The sequence below is a fragment of the Elephas maximus genome, chromosome 12, assembly GCF_024166365.1.
Source record: "Elephas maximus indicus isolate mEleMax1 chromosome 12, mEleMax1 primary haplotype, whole genome shotgun sequence".
Lineage (NCBI taxonomy): Eukaryota > Metazoa > Chordata > Mammalia > Proboscidea > Elephantidae > Elephas > Elephas maximus.
Window position 1 is genome coordinate 20,228,036 of NC_064830.1, and position 21,806 is coordinate 20,249,841.

Sequence of the window (21,806 nt, forward strand, 5' to 3'; positions counted from 1 at the left end):
CTAGCATTTAAGACCTCAGACGCCACTCACCAAAGTGGGATGCAAAATGTTTTCATAATAGATTTTATTATGCCAATCGACCTAGATGTCTCCTGAGACCATGGTCCCCAAATCCCTGCCCCCACCATGCCGGCCTTCGAGGCATTTGGTTTATTCAGGAAACTTCTTTGCTTTTGGTTTAGTCCAGTTGTGCTGACCTCTCCTGTATTGTGTGTTGTTTTTTAGGCTGTGATCTTTATGGAAGCAGACTGCTACGTTTTCCTCCGGCAGAGCCGCTAAGTGGGTTTGAACTGTCGACCTCTCGGTTAGCAGTAGGGTGCTTTAACCACTGCACCACCAGGGCTCCTTAGGATTATTATGCTTCCTAAATGATCTTCCTGCTTATGCCCTTACCCCCCACCCCACCCTCATATAGCCCTTCTCATGACAACTGGTCATCTATGGGAACAAATGGTGTGGGTTATCCACAAGAGAGAAAACACATAATTGTCTTAGGAGTTTTAATAATTTCAGTTGCAGATATAATAAAACAGTCCATAAATGGCACTTAAAAGAATGCTATGAAAATTAGTCCAATTATAAAATATTTGTTTCTGTTCTTACGACATATGAAATACTATATCCTTTTAACTAGTAGAACTGAAGTTTCTCTCAAATCTGACCCAATCCCCAAAAAGTGAAAAGTAATGCTCTCTAAAACACTGAGGTTATTTTTTTCTTTATTCTTCAAATTTTCTATACTTAGTATAAATTACTTTTAATGGAAAAAAGTATACTAATAGTTCTTTGAAATGACAGTCCCTAATCAAATGTGGACAGAAATTAAATGACATTTTCATTGCTTTACTACATACAGGTGTTTCATTAAGTTTCTGTGTTCGTTTTTAAAATAACTTGGCTTATACTTATAGAAATGGTATTTTAAAGGTTCTTTAGATTTTTAGGGATAAGCATCAATAAAAAAAAATAGGGGAAGTTAAATTATAGATCAATGCTAAAATATTCCAAGGTTTATAAAAATATATAATATGTATATACAGTCATGCACCACATAAAATCCATCCAGGCAACGTCTAACTGTGTGTATGTCCATGGTCCCATAAGGTTATAACAGAGTTCAGACAACCTGATTGGAGAACAGCATGTAGTGGACGAAACATCAAAAACAAAGATGAAATTCTCCAAGCTGTTATAGGATGGGCTCCACTGAAAGCTGCAAGGCTAATGAAAATGTGAGAGGGACCTATACCAGATATGGAGAAATTGCTAATGATGTGGGTTGAGGACCAAACACAAAAACGAATCCCTCACAGCACACTGACGATCACTGCTAAGGCACGAAGCTTGTTCAAAATTGTCATGGACTGAATTGTGTCCCCCAAAAGTATGTCAACTTGGCTAGGCCATGATGTCCAATATTGTGTGACTGTCCACCATTTTGTCATCTGATGTGGTTTTCTCGTGTGTCATAAATCCTACCTCTATGACGTTAATGAAGCAGGATTAGAGGCAGTTATGTTAATGAGGCAGGACTCAATCTACGAGATTGAAAAAGCCTTTCCCCGGAGCTAAGGCCCTGAATTTGGACTTCTAACCTATTAGACTGTGAGGGAATAAACTTCTGTTTGTTGAAGCCCTCCAACTGTGGTTATTTCTGTTATACAGCATTAGATAGCTAAGACAGAATTTGGTACGGAGAAAGTGGGGTGCTACTCTAACAGACACCTAAAACGTGGAAGCAGTTTTGAAACTGAATGGATAGTGGATTCAGAAGGAGGTGAGGAGTGCTGTTACACTGGAGATGGTGCAGACAGAGAGAAACGGCAGCAGCAGAATTAGGAGACCAGCTCAAGATGGTGCTAGACTCGACTCATGGAGCCAGAGAGATGAGTGCCTTTGCACAGGAAGCTTCCTGGCGCAGTGGGGTGCCTCCAAGCACTTATTGCTAGAGCTAGGCTTGCTGACCCACGGAGCAAGAAAGCTGGAACAAGAGAGCTGAGTGCCTTCCTGCCAAAGTTTACTGGTGGAATGGGGTGCCTCCAGACACATATTGGTGGAGCTAAAGAGCTTTCAGAAACCCTGGTGGCGTAGTGGCTAAGTGCTATGGCTGCAAACCAAAGGGTCACCAGTTCGAATCCTCCAGGTGCTCCTTGGAAACTCTATGGGGCAGGTCTACTCTGTCCTATAGGGTCACTGTGGGTCGCAATTGACTCAATGGCAACGGGTTTGGTTTTTGGTTTGGTAAAGACCTTTGGAACACTTGCCCCAGAAGGGGAGACGTGGGTGGTGAGGCTCGAGGGGCCAAGGAACCAGGAAGCAGAAGAGACAAAGAACACAGGAAGCAGAGCTGCCACGACCTCTGGGGTCTCAAAGGGTAGAGTCACCACTCAGATGAACTAGGAGAATGGGGCTGCCCAAAGCCAAGGGAGAAGAGTTGCCATTCCAGTGGGCCTAGAAGGTGGAGCTGAAGCCCAGAGTCTGGAGGTCAGGGCCAGTGTGTAAATGGTCTCGGAGAACAGAGGGTTATTTTCAAGCCTTGAGGGCTAAGGTAATGCATTCTCTGCTGACTTGCCTGGCGCCTGTCATGCTGTCTTTCCCTTCAATTTTTCCCATTTGTAAATGGAAATGTCTAGCTTGTGCCTGTTCCACCATTGTACTTTGGAAGCAAGTAACCTGTATTTTCGATTTTATAGAGAAATTTTTGGATTTTGGACTTGGAGTTGACTTATTAGTTCTGGTATGATATTGACGGGGTGAATGTGTTTTACATGTGGCAAGGACACGAATTTTGGGGGGCCAAAGGGTGGAATGTCATGGATTGAATTGTGCCCCTCAAAAATATGTGTCAACTTGCTAGCCCATGATTCCCAGTATTGTGCGATTGTCCAGCATTTTGTCATCTGATGTGATTTTCCTATGTGTCGTAAGTCCAACTCTATGATATTAATGACGCAGGATTAGAGGCAGTTATGTTAATGAGGCAGGACTATGATTAGGTTGTGTCTTAAGTCAATTCCTTTTGAGATATAAAAAAGTGAAGCAAGCGGAGAGATAAGGGGACCTCATATCACCAAGGGAGTAGTGCCGGGAACAGAGTGTGTCCTTTGGACCTGGAGTCCCTGCACAGAGAAGCTCCTAGATCAGAAGATTGATAAGGACCTTCTCTCACAGCTGACAGAGAGCGAGCCTTCCCCTGGAGATGGCACCCTGAATATAGACTTCTAGTCTCCTGAACTGTGACAGAATAAATTTCTCTTCATTAAAGCCATCTGCTGGTGGTATTTCTGTTATAGCAGGATACATAACTAAGACAGAGATGCTTAAAGAAAAAACAGGACCAGACTACAGTATCAAGCTCAGTGCTAACTCTGGGTGGTTCAAGAGCTTCAAACAATGTTTTGCACTGCATAACGTGAAAGTGAGTGGTGAGCCTGCAAGTGCTGATGCAAAGGCAGCAAAGGAATTTGTGGAAACCTTAGATAAACTAGGTGTTTACACAACACCCGAATTGCATAACATCCTATTTCACAGAACATATTGTGGGTGTTAAACAATGCATGACTGTATATGTATTTACAGACTTTGAAAATTATCTACAATATATTATTAGTTATAAAAATCAAGTTGAGCGACAGCATATATAGTACAATCCCACTTGTATTACCAAAACAAACAGAACAGAAAAATATTTGAAAAGATAGACCTTGTACTGTTAAGGAGTTATCTTGGGGGACTAGATAGAAGTAGAGTTGTTGTAACGGGTACATATTCTTTTTCAACAGAAGTATTAAACTGAAGTATAAAATAAAATAGAAAGATTTATAAGTTGTAGTAGTAAAATGAATGCTCACAAAGTGAACCCATCAGTGAAACCACCACCCAAGTTAAGGGACAGAACTAACCAGAGTCCTGGATGATGCTGTTATGTCTCCTCCCAATCACGATCTCCTCCCTCCAGAAGGAACCACTATCCTAACTTCTGATAACAACTTCTGTTTTAGGAAAAAAAGTATTTAGGCATTAAAAAAAAAAAAGTTTTCAGAGAATGAGGGGGATCTAAGACAGGGCGGTCCCGAGGTAAAAACCAAGCCATCATCTTTAAGACTGTGCTTCCCATACTGGCTCATGATACCCCTGGGTGCACTTTCCCAGTACAGAGCTACAGGAGAAACATGGTCATTCCTGTACCTGATAAGTAGTATATCACAAACACAGAAAGATTATGGAGTGGAATATGAAGCTTGCATGACTTTTTTTTTTAAACAGGAGACTTCAGAGAAAGATGAGGATGGTAGCAGGAGTCTTAACTCTGAAGAGGTAGGTCTGTTTTAAGGGACCAATAACTAGAAAAATCTGGCCAGTGAGAAGGACGGCTGGAGCCTGAAAGAAGTATTCATGCATCTATCTATTCAGCAAATATTTCCTGAACATCTGCCATGGTCTCAGCTTAGTCCCTCCATCTGCCTTTCAGGAACCCCCAGAACAGAAGCTGAGGAGTTAATTCCGCTCTCAAGAAAACCCCTCAATATTAAAGAATATGTTGAGTTCAGAGCTGTGGGATGAGGGTAAGGGTGACTGGAGAGAAATAACTAAGTACCCACTGCCTAGCACTTGCTAGGTGCTTTACCTAATGCATTTCATCAAATCCTGAAAAAACTAAGTATTTGGCTCATTTTATATGGGGAAATCAGGCTCAAAGAGATTAAATATTTAAAGAACAGAGAAATGGCAAGAATGAGAGCTAGGATTCTGCCTTGGGTCTGCCTGGTTTCAAAACCCAAGCTCTGCCCACTACTTTACCAGCCTCCCAAGTATCCAGAATTCATCTGTACTATCCTTCCTCAAAAAAAAAAAAAAAAAAAAAATTTTTTTTTTTTTTTTTTTTTGATCCTTCCTCAGGAGTCCTGGTGGCAGAGTGGTTAAGAGCTCAGCTGCTAACCAAAAGGTCAGCAGTTCAAATCCACCAGATGTTCCTTGGGAACCCTACGGGGCAGTTCTACTCTGTCCTATACGGTCGCTGTGAGTAGGAATCAACTCGACGGCAAAAAGGAGTTTGGGTGTTTTTTGATTCTTCCTTAATCTGGGGATGGTCTGACTTTCTAGTTTTTTAAGTCCTCCTCTTACCCTTCAGCACTGCTAATGGAATTTAACACTGTAGCATACTGGCTCCTAACGAAACAAGGTCCCCCCAAAGAAGGAAGAAAAGAAGGAGCCGTGGAAACCAGGTATAGGTGTGGAAGACCTTATCTTAGGACGTAAGTCTAGACTAGAGCATAACCACCCAACCCTTGGGGAAAAAATTCCAGGCAGCAGAGTGTCAGTCCAAATCCCTCTCTGATTTCTTCTATATTCTCCTTCCTTAAGGGAGGAATGTGGGAAATAGAGAAAAGAAAGCAACATGAAAGCCAAGGCGCCTTCCTTTGGGAAGAGGTGGTCCACGAATATGATTTTAGGGGATAAGAAGCTGAAAAAGGAAAACGGTTGGTAACCAGAGATTTAAATAACTTGAGGACTTAATCTGTTAACACAACACAAATTGGGTTGGCTCCCCGAATAACAAGAATTTCTTTCTGGATACTATGCCTGCACACACACACAGATATATCACCACACACACGACTCGATGGCAGTGGGTGGGCACACTCACATACATATATTCTACATACCACACACATGCACAACACATATAGTTTTTGTGGAAACAGACACTATCTCTCAGACCACAGGAGTGAACGGATGACCCAAGCTGTTCCCTGCCCCGTGGAGCAAGCCAGACCGCACAGGAGAAGCAGTGGGCAGGGAGAGATAAAGCCTGGGGGAAAGGGACTGACTGCAATCCAGACAGAAGCAGAGACCTGAAGAAATAAGGAACGATGTTGACAGAGGAAAGGAAAGGAGAAGTAGATGTGACTTAAACTTGAAGCCCTGGATCTAGGTGTTCATGAGACCTGTTACATGTTCCACAGCATGGTTTTAGTAATAATGCACTCTACCTTTTTGCAGGTTCATCATTTACAGTTTCAAAGATTCTATCATTTACAGTTCAGAGAGTTGTATGTAAAGAAACTTTAAAAAAGTCTATAAATGCACCCCCAAAAGCACATTAATATCTGAGCAACTAAGAAAACCAAACTTCCAAATTAACTCAAAGAATGGGTCTTTCTCAAAGAGGCTATTCAAATGAAAAGTATTTATTTATTTCTGGCCAGTTTATCTCTATTTGCACTTAAGAAATGGCAAAAACCTATAGTTTATCTGTGCCATGCTAAAAGAATAACCAGTAATTTCCATCTCTTTTTTAGGCTATTGTTGTTGTGTGCTGTCAAGTTGATTTTCAACTCACAGTACCCCACATAACAGGGCAAAACTACCCCAGAGGGTTTTCTAGGCCATAATCTTTACGGGAGCAGGTTGCCAGGTCTCTCACAGAGCTTCTCGGTGGGTTTGAACCCCCAACCTTTTGGTTAGCAGCCGTGCACTTAACTGCTGTACCACCAGGGCTCCTTTTTTAGGCTGTTGTTACCATTAAATAATATTCTTGGTATAAAAATTAAAAAAAAAAATCTGAAACTAACACAATCAATCACCACATTCTTAAAACATAAACACAAACATGGCCGATATACACAGTCAACAGCCACGGTGTCTCTCTGTGGCTTAACCATGACTGGCGGTAGGCACTGCAGCAAGAAAAGTTCTTAGCACATGATAAATCTTCCTTTTCAGTACAGGATAAACCTTTCAATTCACTGTACACATTTCCCAATATTAAAAAACAGTAATAACCTGGTTTCCTCGATTAAAACGAGGGAAAAAGAGGCAGTGTTTACAAGGGAGCAAGAACTACGCAATAACTATTTGGTGTGAGCCCAGTCTTCGAAGATCAATCCACAAGGCATAGAGACAAGTTATAAAGTCTTTACCTCTGTGAATGTATCAAGAAGATACATGGAACTTAAAAAAGGTATGTCCCTTTCTCTGTGTTTAATATAACCTAGTGATAATCAATACGGCAGTGACGTGCTCCTTCCAAATCACACTCAGGGATCACCGGCGTTCTGTGGGGACATTTTCAAATTCAATGAAATGGCCGTCCTCGTTTGTGTCTTGACTTCAGGTGACTGGCTGAACGGCGAAGCTTTTTCCTCTCTTGTCGATGCAGTTTCTCAGCTTCCTGTTGCTTCTTCTGCTGTTCAGACTAAAGGAGAAAGTGAAATGAGGAGAAAGACAGAGAATGAAAATTCCAGTACTCCTTTCTTCTGTAGCCATCAGAGCGGCCACAGCACCACCCCCAGCCACAGCCTCGCCGCAGGGAGAGATGCTCCCAGGGGCAGGTGGTCCGGCCGATGGGACTGACCACTGACAAATGCTGCCCTGGCAGCAACTGCAGGACAAAAGTCCATTTGCATCCTCTCTCAAACCAGACGTTCACTGTGCATGAAGGTGCCCCTGGATAAGAGAAGTGCCCTGGTGTGTAGTCAGAACTAGAAGTCTGAGACTGGTTTTTCAACCAACATACAAACACTACTGGCATATTTGAAAGGGGAATGGTCCCCTACAAAACAGCCACCTTAAGAAGATGCTATTGCTTATGAATTGCCCAGAACTTCTCTTACAGAACTGTCTTTAGTTCATAAGCCAGAACTATGAGTTTATTCATATCATCTAAAAAACAAAACAAAAAACACTTAGGTGTACTAAAAGTCTATTATCCAAGCTTGGTTATGCATTCACCAGAACTGGCTCCAAAGGATTTTTGACTGTTTCCAAAAAAATCAAATTCCCCTCAAAGGTCAGAAATGTGCTACCAGTAAACACTGAGCGACAAGGGATTGGCAGACAACTGAAAAAGTTCACAGACGGAAGCAGACTCAGGCTGACTGTGGTACACCCCTAACCCCATCAAGTAGTTTTATTAACATATTTTATGGTTTAAATAACTCAAACTCCAGAATGTAAAGCTCAAAAAATATTCTTACCTGGCAGAGTTCCACAGAAAGTAGACTGAGAAAACACTGTCAGGGGTCTAAGTTCAAAAAGTTGAAGTACACGCCTTTCAGACACCTATGAAACCTGACTATAACCAGTATTTTCCACATACCTAACAATACTCATTTGTATTTTAGTCTTGAATAAAGTCTCTATCTTCACTTCTAGTTGGTTATTACTTAATATTTTAAAATTCAAGAGTTGGGAGGTGGGCAAGTAGTGAGATAGAAAAGCTATTTTTAATACCACAAAAGGATGAATTTCCCCTATTCTAGGAAACTCTTAATGAGCCCTGGTGGTGCAACAGTTAAGCGATCAGCTGAAAAGTGAAATGTCGGTGGTTTGAACCCAACAGCAGCTCTGCAGGAGAAAAGGCCCGGTGATCTGTTCCCGTAATGATTTCAGCCTAGGAAAGCCTATGAAGCAGTTCTACTCTGTCCTATAGGGACACTATGAGGTGGAATTGACTCAACGGCACAGAACAACAACACAACAGGAAACTCTTAAACTAAGTTTCTGAATACTGAGGTTCCTTTCTAATTATTACCATTTCTTCCAGTGCCTTTTCAAAGCAGTCCTGCCCTGGATATTCTTCCAAAGTACACTCCAAATTCCCCTACCTCGCTCTATGTCTGAGGCTTCTACCCTAATCCAAGTTACTCTCCCTCCTACGCTGGACCACTACAAGTGCTGCCTTCCTTCCTAATGGTCTCCTCACCTCCTCTCTTATCTTCCCTAAGTCCATTCTCCATACAATGGCCAGAATGATTTTTTTAAATAAAAATGTTATGATAGTCCTCTGCTTATCAAAACATTTCAGTAACTTCTCACTGTTCTTAGGATTAAGGCTACAAATTTTAACATGCCCTTCCTACAAGGTCCTACATGATTTAGCCCCTAACTTGCCTTTTCTGTCATATTTGACACCACTCTTACCCTTGCTCACTGTGTTTTAGACACACAGGCTCCTTTTCAGACCCTCAAACATGCCAGGCCTCCTCCCTCCTCAGGCAAGGACTCAGCCTATACAGTACTTTATACCTGGGACCCTCCCTGCCCCTTCACAGGGCTCTTACTCATCTTTAAGACCCAACCTATGTATCTCTTATCCTTTTCTAACTCCTCTGTCTAGAATAGGTCCCCTTGTCAAGCACTCTCACAGCCCTCTGTCCTCCTTTGGAACAATTACCTCAGTTATAATTATATACTTACATGTGTATAACTTTTATTCACGGACTCTCTCAATAGGCTGAGAATTATGGTGGCAAGGACCATACTTTCTTTGTTCTGTGTAGTACCAGCATCTGGTACAGAGGAGGCAGGCATTCAATACATATTTATTAATGGAAAACTTGAAGGAGACTGTACACACCCTAGCAGATCAAGTATTGATATCAAGACCCCTGTAAAATTAACAAACACTGGCTTTTTAACATGTTAATAAGTATCCCTTAAGGAAGTATTTCTTGTTCATATAATTTTGGAAAATGATATGCTAAATAAAGACCAACAGGGTATGTCAGAGCTTTTGATTTAAGGTGCTTTATACATCTTCAATACAGATATCAGCTCAAGGTGGTCTCCATATTTGTTTGATTGCAAAAGCATTTTCCCCAGAGGATCTATGTACCTCTCCTGGAACACTGCTTGGGAAGCTCTGCCAGGCCTTCTCAACAAAAGCAGGAGCTTAGAGAGGACACTGTTGAGAAGAAGCCATTGTTCTGCAGATCCCCATTCACAAAAAGGACTATCATTAGCCCTTCTCTAAATGGCTATTTATGCCATCATGTGACCGACCCATCATGATTTATGGGCCAATTTAACTCATTTCCAAGTTTTCCTTTCCTCCTTCTTCATGATCCTGTGCCTGGCTACTTTACTACATTACTCAGCAATCCTGTCACAGAGAATGGTGGAGGATAAACGTAAACCAGCACAATTTTAATCAGGGACTGTATTTAATGAAATTTCCAAATTAGATTTAGGTTTTGCCACTACTCAATTTTAAATAATATTAAAGCATAGATATTTTCCCTCTTGAATTCTACTGACGTTTTAGGGGAAAAAAAAACCATTGCCGTCAAGGCAATTCCAACTCATAGTGACCCTACAGGACAGAGTAAAACTGCCCCATAGGGTTTCTAAGAAGTGGCTGGTAGATTCGAACTGCCAAACTTTTGGTTAGGAGCTGAGGTCTTAACCACTGTGCCACCAGGGCTCCAGTACTGGTATAAGGACAGACATACAGACCGATGGAATAGAATTGAGAACACATGAAAATCCTGGAAAAACTTATGATTTTACTCAAGTAGATCACACACCTAATATGAAAAGAGATATCTGTAAACAACTACAGAAACAAGTCCCTAAAGAGTCTTAAATAAAGCTGAGATTTAATAATTAAGATTTTGTTAGTCAGGTGATAAAACACAAATCTAACTGATGCAGTCCCAAAAAGTTTCAACGCTGCTGCCTGAATCAGCTACTATGCCATTTTAAGCGTTTCTTTTTCTTTATATAGTTTATTTTTGTTGCTGCTTTACTTTAAGCATTTCTTAGTGTTTCTTTTGTTTTTAGCAAAAAATATAATTTCTGAGCCATCTTATTTTCATTTTACCATGAACTATAAACTGATTTTCAACTCGGGACCTTCAATTAAAAAAAAAAAAAAAGTGAGAAAAGTATTGTACTTTCACCCTACAGCAAAGTAGACTCCTCATTCAAACGAGCAGAAAGAGGTCTCTTATGATTTAAGGCACTTGCTAAGTGGTGGCCTAGTGGTTAAGAGCTCTGGCTGCTAACCAAAGGGTCGGCAGTTTGAATCCACCAGGCGCTCCTTGGAAACTCTATGGGGCAGTTCTACTCTGTCCTATAGGGTCGCTATGAGTCGGAGTCGACTCGACGACACTGGGGTTAAGCTACTAAATCTATGATCCTTCCTGCAGCTGTGCTGGTTCCTGTCTCACACTCAGCATTTCCTGAGTTGCAGAGGGAATCGAGAAATGTTTTAATAACACAGGGAATTTATAAGAAAGTGGGGACGGATACAATGAGTTACTCTGAATGCATATCTAGTTATTTAAATGATAAGTATAAGAGCGTAAATTTGTGCTAAACAGAGGCTGATTTAACAGAAAAGCTTCTAAGCACTTGGAATAAAAAAATTCTTATCATTTTGCAAGCTCCTGGATACAGTTAGGGAGAACTTTTAGAAGAATCACAGGTGGATGGCCAAGGACTTGAAAAGACATTTCGCCAAAGAAGATATACAAATGGTTGATCCAAACCCCACCCACTGCTTTTGAGTTGATTCCGACTCATAGTGACCCCATAGAACAGAGCAGAACTGCCCCACAGGGTTTCCAATGAGAGGCTGGTAGATTCGAACTGCTGAATTTTTGTTGAGCAGCCAAGCTCTAAACCAGTGTGCCACCAGGGCTCCAAAAATGGTCAATAAGCATATGAAACGATGCTCAACTTCACTGGTTATTAGAGAAATAAATGCACATCAAAACCACAATGAGACACCACTTCACATTCACTAGGATGCTGTCAAAAAGACAGACAATAACAGGTGTTGGAGAGGATGCGAAGAAACTGAAATCCTTGCACGCTGTTGGTGGGAATGTAAGATGGTACAGCCACTTCAGAAAACATTCTGGCAGCTCTTCAAAAGGTTAAACAGTGTCGCCATACGACCCAGCAATTCCACTACTAGACATGTGTCCAAAAGACATGAAAATATATGTCCATGCAAACACTTCCACACATATTTTATAGCACCATTATTCATAAAAGCCATTTAAAAAAAAGGGAAACAACCCCCATGTTCGCCAACTGATGACTGATGAATGGATAAATAAATGGGATATCATTTGGCAACAAAAATGGATTAAGTACTGATACAACTACGTACAAGCCTGGAAATATGATAAGTGAAAGAAGCCAGCTGCAAAAGACCAATATTACATTTATACGAAACGTCCAGAAGAGGCAAATCTATAAAGACAGAAAGTAGACTCGTGGTTGCCTGCAGCTGGGAGGGATGAAAGTACACTTTAACGGTGACCTAGACACCACAGATGGTGGCTCATCACCAACTCAAGGCACAGTGCCAACTCCTCGGTCACTAATGCCCTGCTTTTTTCAGGACACTGGTAACACTCCTGGCTCTGTGTCTGTCAAGCAACGTGCACTTCTCCACTCCGGAGGGGCTCTGCTTGCAGGGAAAATGCCAGGAGAGGGAGCAGGAGCTTCCTTCACAGGAGAGAAGCTTGGGAAGGCGGTTCCAAGGTGGAGGCACACAAAACACTACTGGAAGCTGATTTTTCTTCTGCAAAGAATAACACTTAAAAAAAAAAAAAAATCTTACCCTCTTTAATGTGAACGTCAATTGTTTGCTGCCAACAGTGGTGTCTGATATATTCAATGTCCCATTTTTTGCTTCAAGTTTCAAACGGTCTTCAAGGGTTTTGCTGTAGAGAATTTAAGAGAATAATTTATTAGCATTATGCTTTGATTTACCGTATGAAACAAATTTTAATTAAGATGATCACATGAAGAAAAATCCTCTACACATATGGCCAACAGAAAATTTCACTCAATTAACACAATCAATGGAAAAGAATCAGGGGCGCTCCAAAAGTCATTTTTCATACACAATATAACGATAAAGAACAATGACCGGTAAAAACTCACTGTTTTAATAATTTAAGTAGCAGTATCAAATATTTTAACGGTTGCTACCTATCTTACTAAAATCATATTTCTGAATTCAAAATGCAAGCAGCAGTATTTCTGATGTCTGTAATTTATTGTGATGGTCAGCGGCACTTATGTTTCTAAAGCTCTTTATATTTAAGCCACACACAAGTTAGGTATATGGGTACCTTAATGACCCACCCACTTCTAAGGAGCCCTGGTGGCACAATCGTTAAACGTTAAGGTTGGTGGCTTGAGCCCACCCACTGGCTCCGTGGAAGAGAAGACCTGGCGATCTGCTCCTGTAAATATTACAGCCTAGAATACCCTGTGGGGCAGTTCTACTTTGTCACATTGGGTCGCTATGAGTCAGAATCGACTCGATGGCACCTAGTAATGACAATAATTTGCTTTCTACAAAGGGATGGATATAGATTAAATTTTCCGGGTCAAGTCACAAAGAAGAGCTATGAGAACTTGTTCTTTCACTCAGTCTTAACTCACCAGACTACAAGTCATCATCCCATAGCATGAACAACCTGAAAAATGAATCTGACTGACCACCCTGAGAGAAAACAAGAGCAGCGATACTGAGAAGAGTCCTACCTGATTCCGCCCTATTCACTGCTATTTCTCCTCATAGTTCCATTTCTTTCTTCAATTGCTCCTTCTGACAAATGTTTTCCCAAGTTTAAATCTCATTTCATTTCTTGACCATGTTTTCCAAACTTTTCTAAGGTCTCTTTATACATAATCTGTGTCTGGTTTGCTGTGCTCTGCAATTCATTATCATCTGCATAATTAACACAACCTCCCCCTTCTAATAAAGTTGGTAAATTTGAACCCAGTACTAGTTATATAATACTTCACTGAACATTGCTGTGATATTTCATTATAAAATCTGGACACTGGTCCTTTTTCGTAAGCCTACAGGTATATACTTTCAGTAAGTTTTAGCCGTTAGCTTCAACCCTTCTAGAAATGGCTAAAGCAACACACTCATATCACAATGATGAAACTGGGAAGGGAGAGGAGAGAGAACAAAAGGGGAAAGAATATAGTTCTCTCTCGTATTTTGTTACCTCCTGAAAAACCAGTAAATGCACTTCCCTCTGCTAGCTTTCTGGTACCAACTTAAACTGAACGGGCCTTTTTAAAGTTAATACTAAAAAACTTGACTGAATAAAAAGATAGATAAAGGCTGAGTTTGTGAAAGGGTCTTACGGGGAGAACATAGCTCTGAAGGGATCCATGAGACTAAGTGACGCTCCTTTGAAATTCTTAAGCTAATGTTTGATGTTCACACCATGAGAGATTTATCTCTAGTTTATAACTAGCAGTAATGTACTAAACATACCTTCTTTATATAATTTGAGGCATAAAGTGGTTAGCATAAAAGTGGTGCTCTTTTCTAAGCAATAATGTTATTAAGAAGCACTTTTAAAGTACTTTTCATCTTCAAAGTTCTTTACAGACTAACTAATTAATCCTTTCAACATCCCTGAGACAGAAGTATTTATCCTCTGCAGATGGCAGAAAGGGAGGCAAGAAGTTAAATGACTTGCCCCAGGCTACAAAAGGATTCAAGCCTCAGACCAGAATTCCATTTTAAGAATTTCTGGTTTCCAGGCGTGTGTCAGACCAGACCTGATTTATCAAGTTTTGTTCAGGAAACGTTTCCAGTAAGTATTCTAAATGACACGCTTCCACACGACCAACTGAATGAAATTAAAATTCAAGTTTTTTTTTTTTTAAAAACTAGAATTCAGAGTAAAGCGTAAACTGACTCTACCATGCATGTGAATTATGTTAGCATAAGCAAAATCTTCAACCTGTTCATTTTTGTTCTTTGCTTTCATAACTATAAACTCTGAGGTTCCAAAGTTAACAAGAATGCTGAATCAGTATGGAGCCACTGAGACAAGGTGGTACCCAGAAAATACTAATTTGGGAAGAAAAAGGCTTTTCAAGTAAATTGGGGGAAATTACTACTCTTTTAAGAATGCCCTTATTTCCTCCATGATCGGGTATATAAATTCTGGTTTTCTCTCAACGGGGTGCACTTGTAAATACTTGTTCTGTCTGGGCGGCCTGGAAAGACAAGCTGGGTTTAAGAATGAACCATGGCAGAAGATCAGACACAGACAAGGACTGTGTGTGGAGATTTCTGCATTAAAGCAAGTTCCACTTCCCTCCCTTTGAAAGTCAGTTCACACTCAATGTAGCTGCGAACCAGCAATTCTGAAGCCTGCTTCTTGAGTGTGATTTGGTCCGAGATGACTTAGAGAGTAGGCAAGCACAGCTGCGGTAACACCTGAAAATTCTCTATTGTAACACAAAGCAAAATCCAGAAAATCAAAGTACAAGTGCATTTAATACACGACTGTTCAGCTGCAGCAACCCAGCACTGTGAAACCCAGCACCTGCACCCTCCTTCCCCATTCCGCTTCTGCTCTTTCCCCATCCAGGCTGCAGGGCTGTAGCGACACATCTTTGGGTACTTTGTAATTGATTTTAAAGTTAAGAAATTTAGGACTCCCTGGGTGGTGCAAACTTAAGGTTAACACAGTTGGCTGCTAACTCAAAGGTTGAAGGTTTTGGGTCCACCTAGATCTAATTGGGTCAAGATGAACCAAAAAAACCCTTGAAAATGTGGAGTGATTGCTAGCAAGAGAGACACAGACTTCAAAAGTTTAAAGTGAGTGAAATTAGTACAAAGAGGAGAAGGCTATTAGGGAAGAATGTAAATTATTAGTAGGGCGATTAAAAAAAAAAACTGCAAGGGGAAAAATCAAGTCAGATATTTATTATATGCTGCAGGGAAGCTGAATGCTTTACTTCTTTGAGGTTTTAAAATACACACACACACACACGTTAAAAATTTAATTAAAAAATAATGCCCCTCAACTGAGGGTTTTTTTTTAACTGCTTTGTGTGGAAGGGGAAGCAGGAGAATGGAAGATGATACACACAGAGCTGTGTGCTTTTACCACAGCATTTAGGAGTATTAGATGCTAAATTAAACTAAAAGTCACCTTCCCCAGGTCTACACCAAAAGGAGTAAGAAGAGAAGGAAGAAATGGAATTCCAGATACATGAGAAGTTATAGGTATTTAAAAAATTTAAGTACTTCGTTTTAAATAACTGATTTTGCCCAATATTTACATATGCTGTAAGCGTTACTAAAAATTCCACTTTGATGCTTTCAGTTCGCACATGCTGCTTCAAAGCCCCTCTCTCAGGAGAGGTAAATTCAAGCAACCACGAACTCTAATGCCTGATCAATCAGCTCAGCTAAGATTTAAAAAGATTCCTAACATCCATCGTTGCTGCAGCTGTGAGGAAACAGGTACGCTGGTGAGAGTGCAAACTGCTAATGTCTTTTCCGAGGGCAACTGGGCAGTATCTATCATCACCCCTTCTGATCAAAGTTCATTACCAGGAATATATTCTAAAAAAAATACCGAGTACATATTTGTAATTGTGAAAAAGGTAAGAGAGAAACAAGAAACCACCTAAGCCTCCACAGTTAAGGGGACAGTTATGTAAATGGCACATCCATCTTATGCAACACTTATGCATTCATAAAGCGATCTGTTCCCGCCCGAAAAGGTTACAGCCTAGGAAACCCTACAGGCAGTTCTACTCTGTCCTATAGGGTCGCTGAAAGTTGGAATCAACTAGATGCCACACGACAACACCAAGAAAGATCCACAGGTACTCACAAAGAAAATTTCTAAGACATACCATTAAATGAAAAGGACAAGAAAAATAACAATGCGATTAAAATGATACACTTATGTTAAAGAAAGAAAGGCTAAAACTATGCATATGTGAGTGTGTACACATATGAGTGAATGAATTTTAAAAAGCTAGCAGGATGGCATACAAAATTACCTCAGGGAGGAAGTATGAGGGATAAGAGAGATTTTCACCTTTTATTCTATATCCTTAAGTATTACAATGATTATACACTTATGCATTACTTCAGTACATATTACTTGAGTAATGAAATATTAAAATGGAATTTTAAATGGAATTAAATTGTTTTCAAAACTAGATTTTTTTAAATGCCTATATTTATATTAAAACAAGATTGCATTCCTTCAGTTTCTACTATCAGTGAGGAAAATTAGCTGACGAGCAAACATTTGCCATCATTAATTCACAAAGTGGACAATGTGGTAAAAAAAACTCACAGGGAGAGCTACTAAACTACCTAGTGAGGAAGATGAGCTCCTCAACGGCAGGGACTGTCTTCACAATCTTCGAATTTCCAGGGCCTATCACAGAAACCCTGGTGGCGTCGTGGTTAAGAGTTTGGCTGCTAAGTAAAGGTCAGCAGTTCAAGTCTACCAGGAGCTCCTTGGAAACCCAGTGGGGCAGTTCTACCCTGTCCCATAGGGTCACTATGAGTCAGAGTCAACTTGAAGGCAACAGGTTTGTTTTTTTGTTTTGTTTTCTTTGGTATCACAGGGTAGGTAGGCACTTCAAAGAATGTTTTGATCAACGGAACTGAAAAGGACCACACAGCAGCTGGCATTTATTACCCAAGATGTAGAGACATCCTCATTTACTGAAATTTAAAAAGTATTCACTTGAAAGACTCTCTTCCTCCACCGTTTACTTTCTGGCTCACAATCCACAGCTGTTTCAGACGACAGAAAGGCTGCCGTGCCGACTCCTACCTGAGACCATCAAGTACTACCTTCCTAGTCTTCCCACCTATAAAGTAACTATTTCCACCCACCCTGACTTGGGTCTGAAGATATATCTCTTGTCCTTTCTGAGGCCATCCCTTAACTTGTGCTCCTAGACACATTTACTCCTGATTTCTTTCCAAATCTTGCTATGTCAATTTACTTCACTTTCCCATTTCTTACTATCCCCATTTATTTCCATAGTTAACTCCTCTCTGCCTGCTAACAAATTATATCTCTCAAGCCCGAAAAACCTTTTCCCATCAAATTACTGTCTTTGACTCCTTCCTCTCACTCTGTTATTGAAGAATAATCTATACTTATTCTTCACAGTATTTTGTAATCTCCATTTATTCATCAATCCAGTGCAATCAAACATTTGGTCTGACTTCCAGAGAACTAGTCCCAATAAGACTACCTTCCTCATGGCATTTTTTCAACCTTCGTTCCATGGACCTTTTGGCTCCATCTGACCTTTGTAACCATTCCCTTCTCTGTGAAACCCTCTCCAGGCTTTGGTCTTTCCCATTTTTCCTCCTTCCTCTTTGACAACTCCTTAGTATTTTTCCCTACCCATCTTTGCATTTGCCTCTCCTCTAAATCAGAATCCCTAGCCCTCAGGAATCAGTGTATTTGTGACCTCTCTAAAATTATATGTATTACTTTGTATGCATTTGTATTTTTCTTAAAGAGAGGTTTGTTCCTCAGGGTTCCATCTGTAGTCCTCATATCATTCTACACATTTATGGGAAATCATTTTTATTCCAAGGTTTTAATTATACAATAAAGGCTGGTATCTCTCACACCAATGTCGCTGGCCGTACCCCCTCAAGAGTGTCAGAGCTACATTTCCATTTGTCTGCTGAAGATTGTTACCCAGACGACATTTGGGTACTGCAAACTGAACGTGCTGAAAACCCAGCTCATGACTTTTAGCCTTAAACCTGTATTCTTTACCTCAGTGACAATGTTACTAGAAATTTCAACATCATCCTTGACTATTCCTTTCTCTTTTGACATGAAATTAGTAACCAAGCAATGTTGTAGTCTATGCCCGTTTTTCTTACTCTTCTGTAGTCTTCTGAATAATTTGGTTTTAAATATGTCTGCTCCTCTCTACCTCAGGCTTTCATCATTTCTGACTGGGACTATTGTAATAGTTTAGCTGATTTCTGGGTGTTAATTTCTCTCTGCATTCTCTCTCTAAAACTGAGATATTCCTTTGTTCATGCTGCTGCCTCTGCCTAGAATCCCATCTCTCCCCTGTGCTTTCAGTGCTCATATTTTCATCTTTCAAAAGATCAATTTCAATATGATCTTTTATAAATTCTTCCTTAAATCTCCAAAAAATAAACCCCTTCTTTCTCTGGCACTTTCACATAGCTCTTTAGAATTCATAGAGTATCAGCTAGAATGCGAACTCTAAAAGGATGTGAGCTGTGCCTTGCCTTTCCATCTCCGGCATCTAGAGCAGTATTCTGCTCACACTAGGCACGTGGTCACTGTGTGATGACTGGGTAGATGAACAACTCACAAATAAAGTCAGCGCCCTAAAAAGCACTTACATACGTACCAACAAACAGGTATTTTTCTGGTCATATCACTATGCCAAGCAAAGAGGAGAACTCAACTCAAGTATTGGGCTCCATTTTGCTTTTCTCTTTTCCCTTTATATACAGTGGGACCTGTCAGAATCAGAACTCAACAGGACTGCCTCGTTTTTCTGGGTCTCGCAAGATTCCGCCTTTGACAGGGTGTAGTCACCACTTTAATATTGCTCATTTCAGTGGAAAATATTTTAGTTTTCCTTCTCTGACAAGTTTTTGCCTTACAAAGGTTCTGGATTTTGCAGGTTTTACTGTAGATAGTTTTAAAGCTGAGCAGGTCCAAGTGAACATTTAAACACAATATACTCAATTCTGATGCCATCCTTTTTTGATTGTCCTTTATTGATTGCCTATTGATTAACTAGCAGAATAAACAGTAGGAGTCACTTTAGGTCTCTGAAGGATAATGGCTCTATGCTTCATTGAAAAATATTAAGCTACTGCAAGTTCAGGATTTGCCAAAATAACCCAGTCAAGACTGGAATTCAATAAGCATTTCGAGCCAAAATGCCAGCACATGGCAGAGGCTGTTCATACCAAAGGGTTATTACTTTAAGCAACAGGATTTTTCTTTTAAACTCGTAATAAGTATTATCACTTATACAATTCTTCTTCTTCTTCTTAAAATGCATGTTTACCTTAATTATTTTTAGCTTAGTAAGAATGTTTAACTAAAGGTTAACTTAGCTTTTGTTTATTCATGAAACAGTATATTTTTATCCTTTTGTTTTTTACATTAATTCTGCTACAGCCCACTGGCAGAAGGAAGAATGTGAGATTTGTTATGGCTCCCACCTCCTATTACCATGGTTACACTAAAGACAACTTCTCCCAGATTCTCCTGACCAATGTAGTCCTGAGGCAGAAAAGCTCTTTTTCAGCTGACCTTAAAGGATTACTTTCTGAGTTACCAGCTGTGTAGCCAAGGCATAGAAAATTCACACTTGCAACAAGAATTTACTAAGCACCTACTCTGTTCTACATACTAATCTAGGTGCTAAGGATAAAATCGTAACTAAAACAAGACAAAAACAGCAGATAGTCTAACAAATAAATTCACTTCACAGAATGCTAGAAACAAGAGGTCTTCCCTCTTAGAGTTCTGAGCAGGACTCTAAATAAAACATTCATGAATAGTGGCTGTATAAAAAGTGAGACTGCACACACTGCTGGTGGGATTGTAAAATGGTGCAGCAGCTGCTTTGGAAAAAAGGTCGGCAGCTACTCAAAAGTTTAAATACAGTTACCATATAATCCAGCAATTTCACTCCTAGGTATATACCCAAAAGAAATAAAAACATATTTCCACACAAAAATGTATCCATGAATGTTCATAGCAACATTATACATAATGGCTACAAACCAGAAACAATCGAAATGCCCATCAACTGATGGATAAATAGAATGTGGTACATCCATAAGATGGGATATTGTCCAGCCATAAAAATGAACGAAGTACTAACACATGCTGCAACATGGATAAACCTTAACAACTTTACACTAACTGCAAGAAGCCAGTCGCAAAAGATCACATATTATGATTCCATTTATATGGAAGGTCCAGAATAGGCAATTCTACAGAGACAAAGCAGATCGGTGGTTGCGTAGGTCTGGGAGATGGGATAAATGAGGAGTGACTGCTAAATGGCTTCTTTTTGGGGTGATGAAATGTTCTCAAGTTGATTATTGTGATGGTTACACAATGACATAAATATACTAAAAACCACTGAATTGTACACTTTAAGCTGGTGAAGTATATGCTATGTAAATTACATCTCACTAAAGCTGTTATAAATAATGAGGTTGGTAGGTAATGAAAAGATCTTCAAAAGATATCAAGAACATTACTGGCTTCTTTATTCACCAACTTAAATTTTGTTAATCAGAACCAGAATTTTGAGATGCCTCTGGATTCTAAATTGAAGAAATCGTTCAACATTTGGTACTCCGCATGTTTGCTAGAAACTGGAAGAACAAAGTTAAGATGTATGTACATTCCAGAAACGTCCTGTTTATTAATTTCCTCCCCACTTTCTGTCCCCCTTCACTTCCAAATGGGCCTCTCCCTCTTGCCCTCATACACATGCATACACTTTGGTGGGAGATGCTGCTGGGGCATCTTTTTCTCAGCAAAGAAAACTCACCTTCAACACTGAAGGTGCAGCTATAAAGAGAGATGGGAGCATGAAGCCAAACACAAGCTGGGAGCCTGAGAAGAGCATGGTAGAGAAATGGTATTTTCCACGACCTAACACCTTAAAAAAAAAAAAAATTTTTTTTAAACACCTTATCTAGGAGCCCGAGTGGTGCAATGTTAAAGTGCTCGGCTGCTAACCGAAAGGTCAGTGGTTCAAGCCCACAAGTGGCTCCGCAGGAGAAAAGACCCAGATCTGCTCCTATAAAGATTACAGCCTAGGAAACACTATATGGCAGGTTCTACTCTGTCCTATAGGGTAGCTGTGACTTGGGATCGACCTAACGGCACACAATAACACCTTATGTGGAATTCCTGGTTGGTGCAGACAGTTAACACGCTCAGCTGCTTACAGAAAGGCCTAGCAGTTCGAGTCCATCCAGGGATGCCTCAGAAGAAAAGCCTGGAGATATATTTCTGAAAAATCAGTCACTGAAAACCCTATGGAGCACAGTTCCTCTTTGACACACATGGAGTTGCCCTGAGTTGGACTGACTCGATAGCAACTAGTCCTGGTCTTAACATTTTATCTACCCTGCCCAGGTCTCCCTTTCTTCAACCTGACTGCTCTCCTTGGCTGCCAAATCTTCAGGCTCTTCTTTCAAGACATCTAAG

At 40.3% G+C, this 21,806-nt stretch overlaps 1 protein-coding gene across 3 annotated transcripts in view; it reads right to left on the minus strand.

The window, feature by feature from the left end:
* Nucleotides 1-4,672: 4,672 nt before the first annotated feature.
* NOL10 (nucleolar protein 10) overlaps nt 4,673-21,806 on the minus strand; it is a 115,414-nt gene continuing 98,280 nt past the window's right edge. For all 3 annotated transcript variants that reach the window (XM_049902715.1, XM_049902713.1, XM_049902714.1), the window contains 2 exons: nt 12,362-12,464; nt 4,673-7,198 (listed from right to left, as the gene is read on the minus strand). In XM_049902715.1, the coding sequence (XP_049758672.1) occupies nt 7,079-7,198; nt 12,362-12,464 (223 nt within the window). In that variant the 3' untranslated portion in view covers nt 4,673-7,078. The remainder of the gene's footprint in view (nt 7,199-12,361; nt 12,465-21,806) is intronic.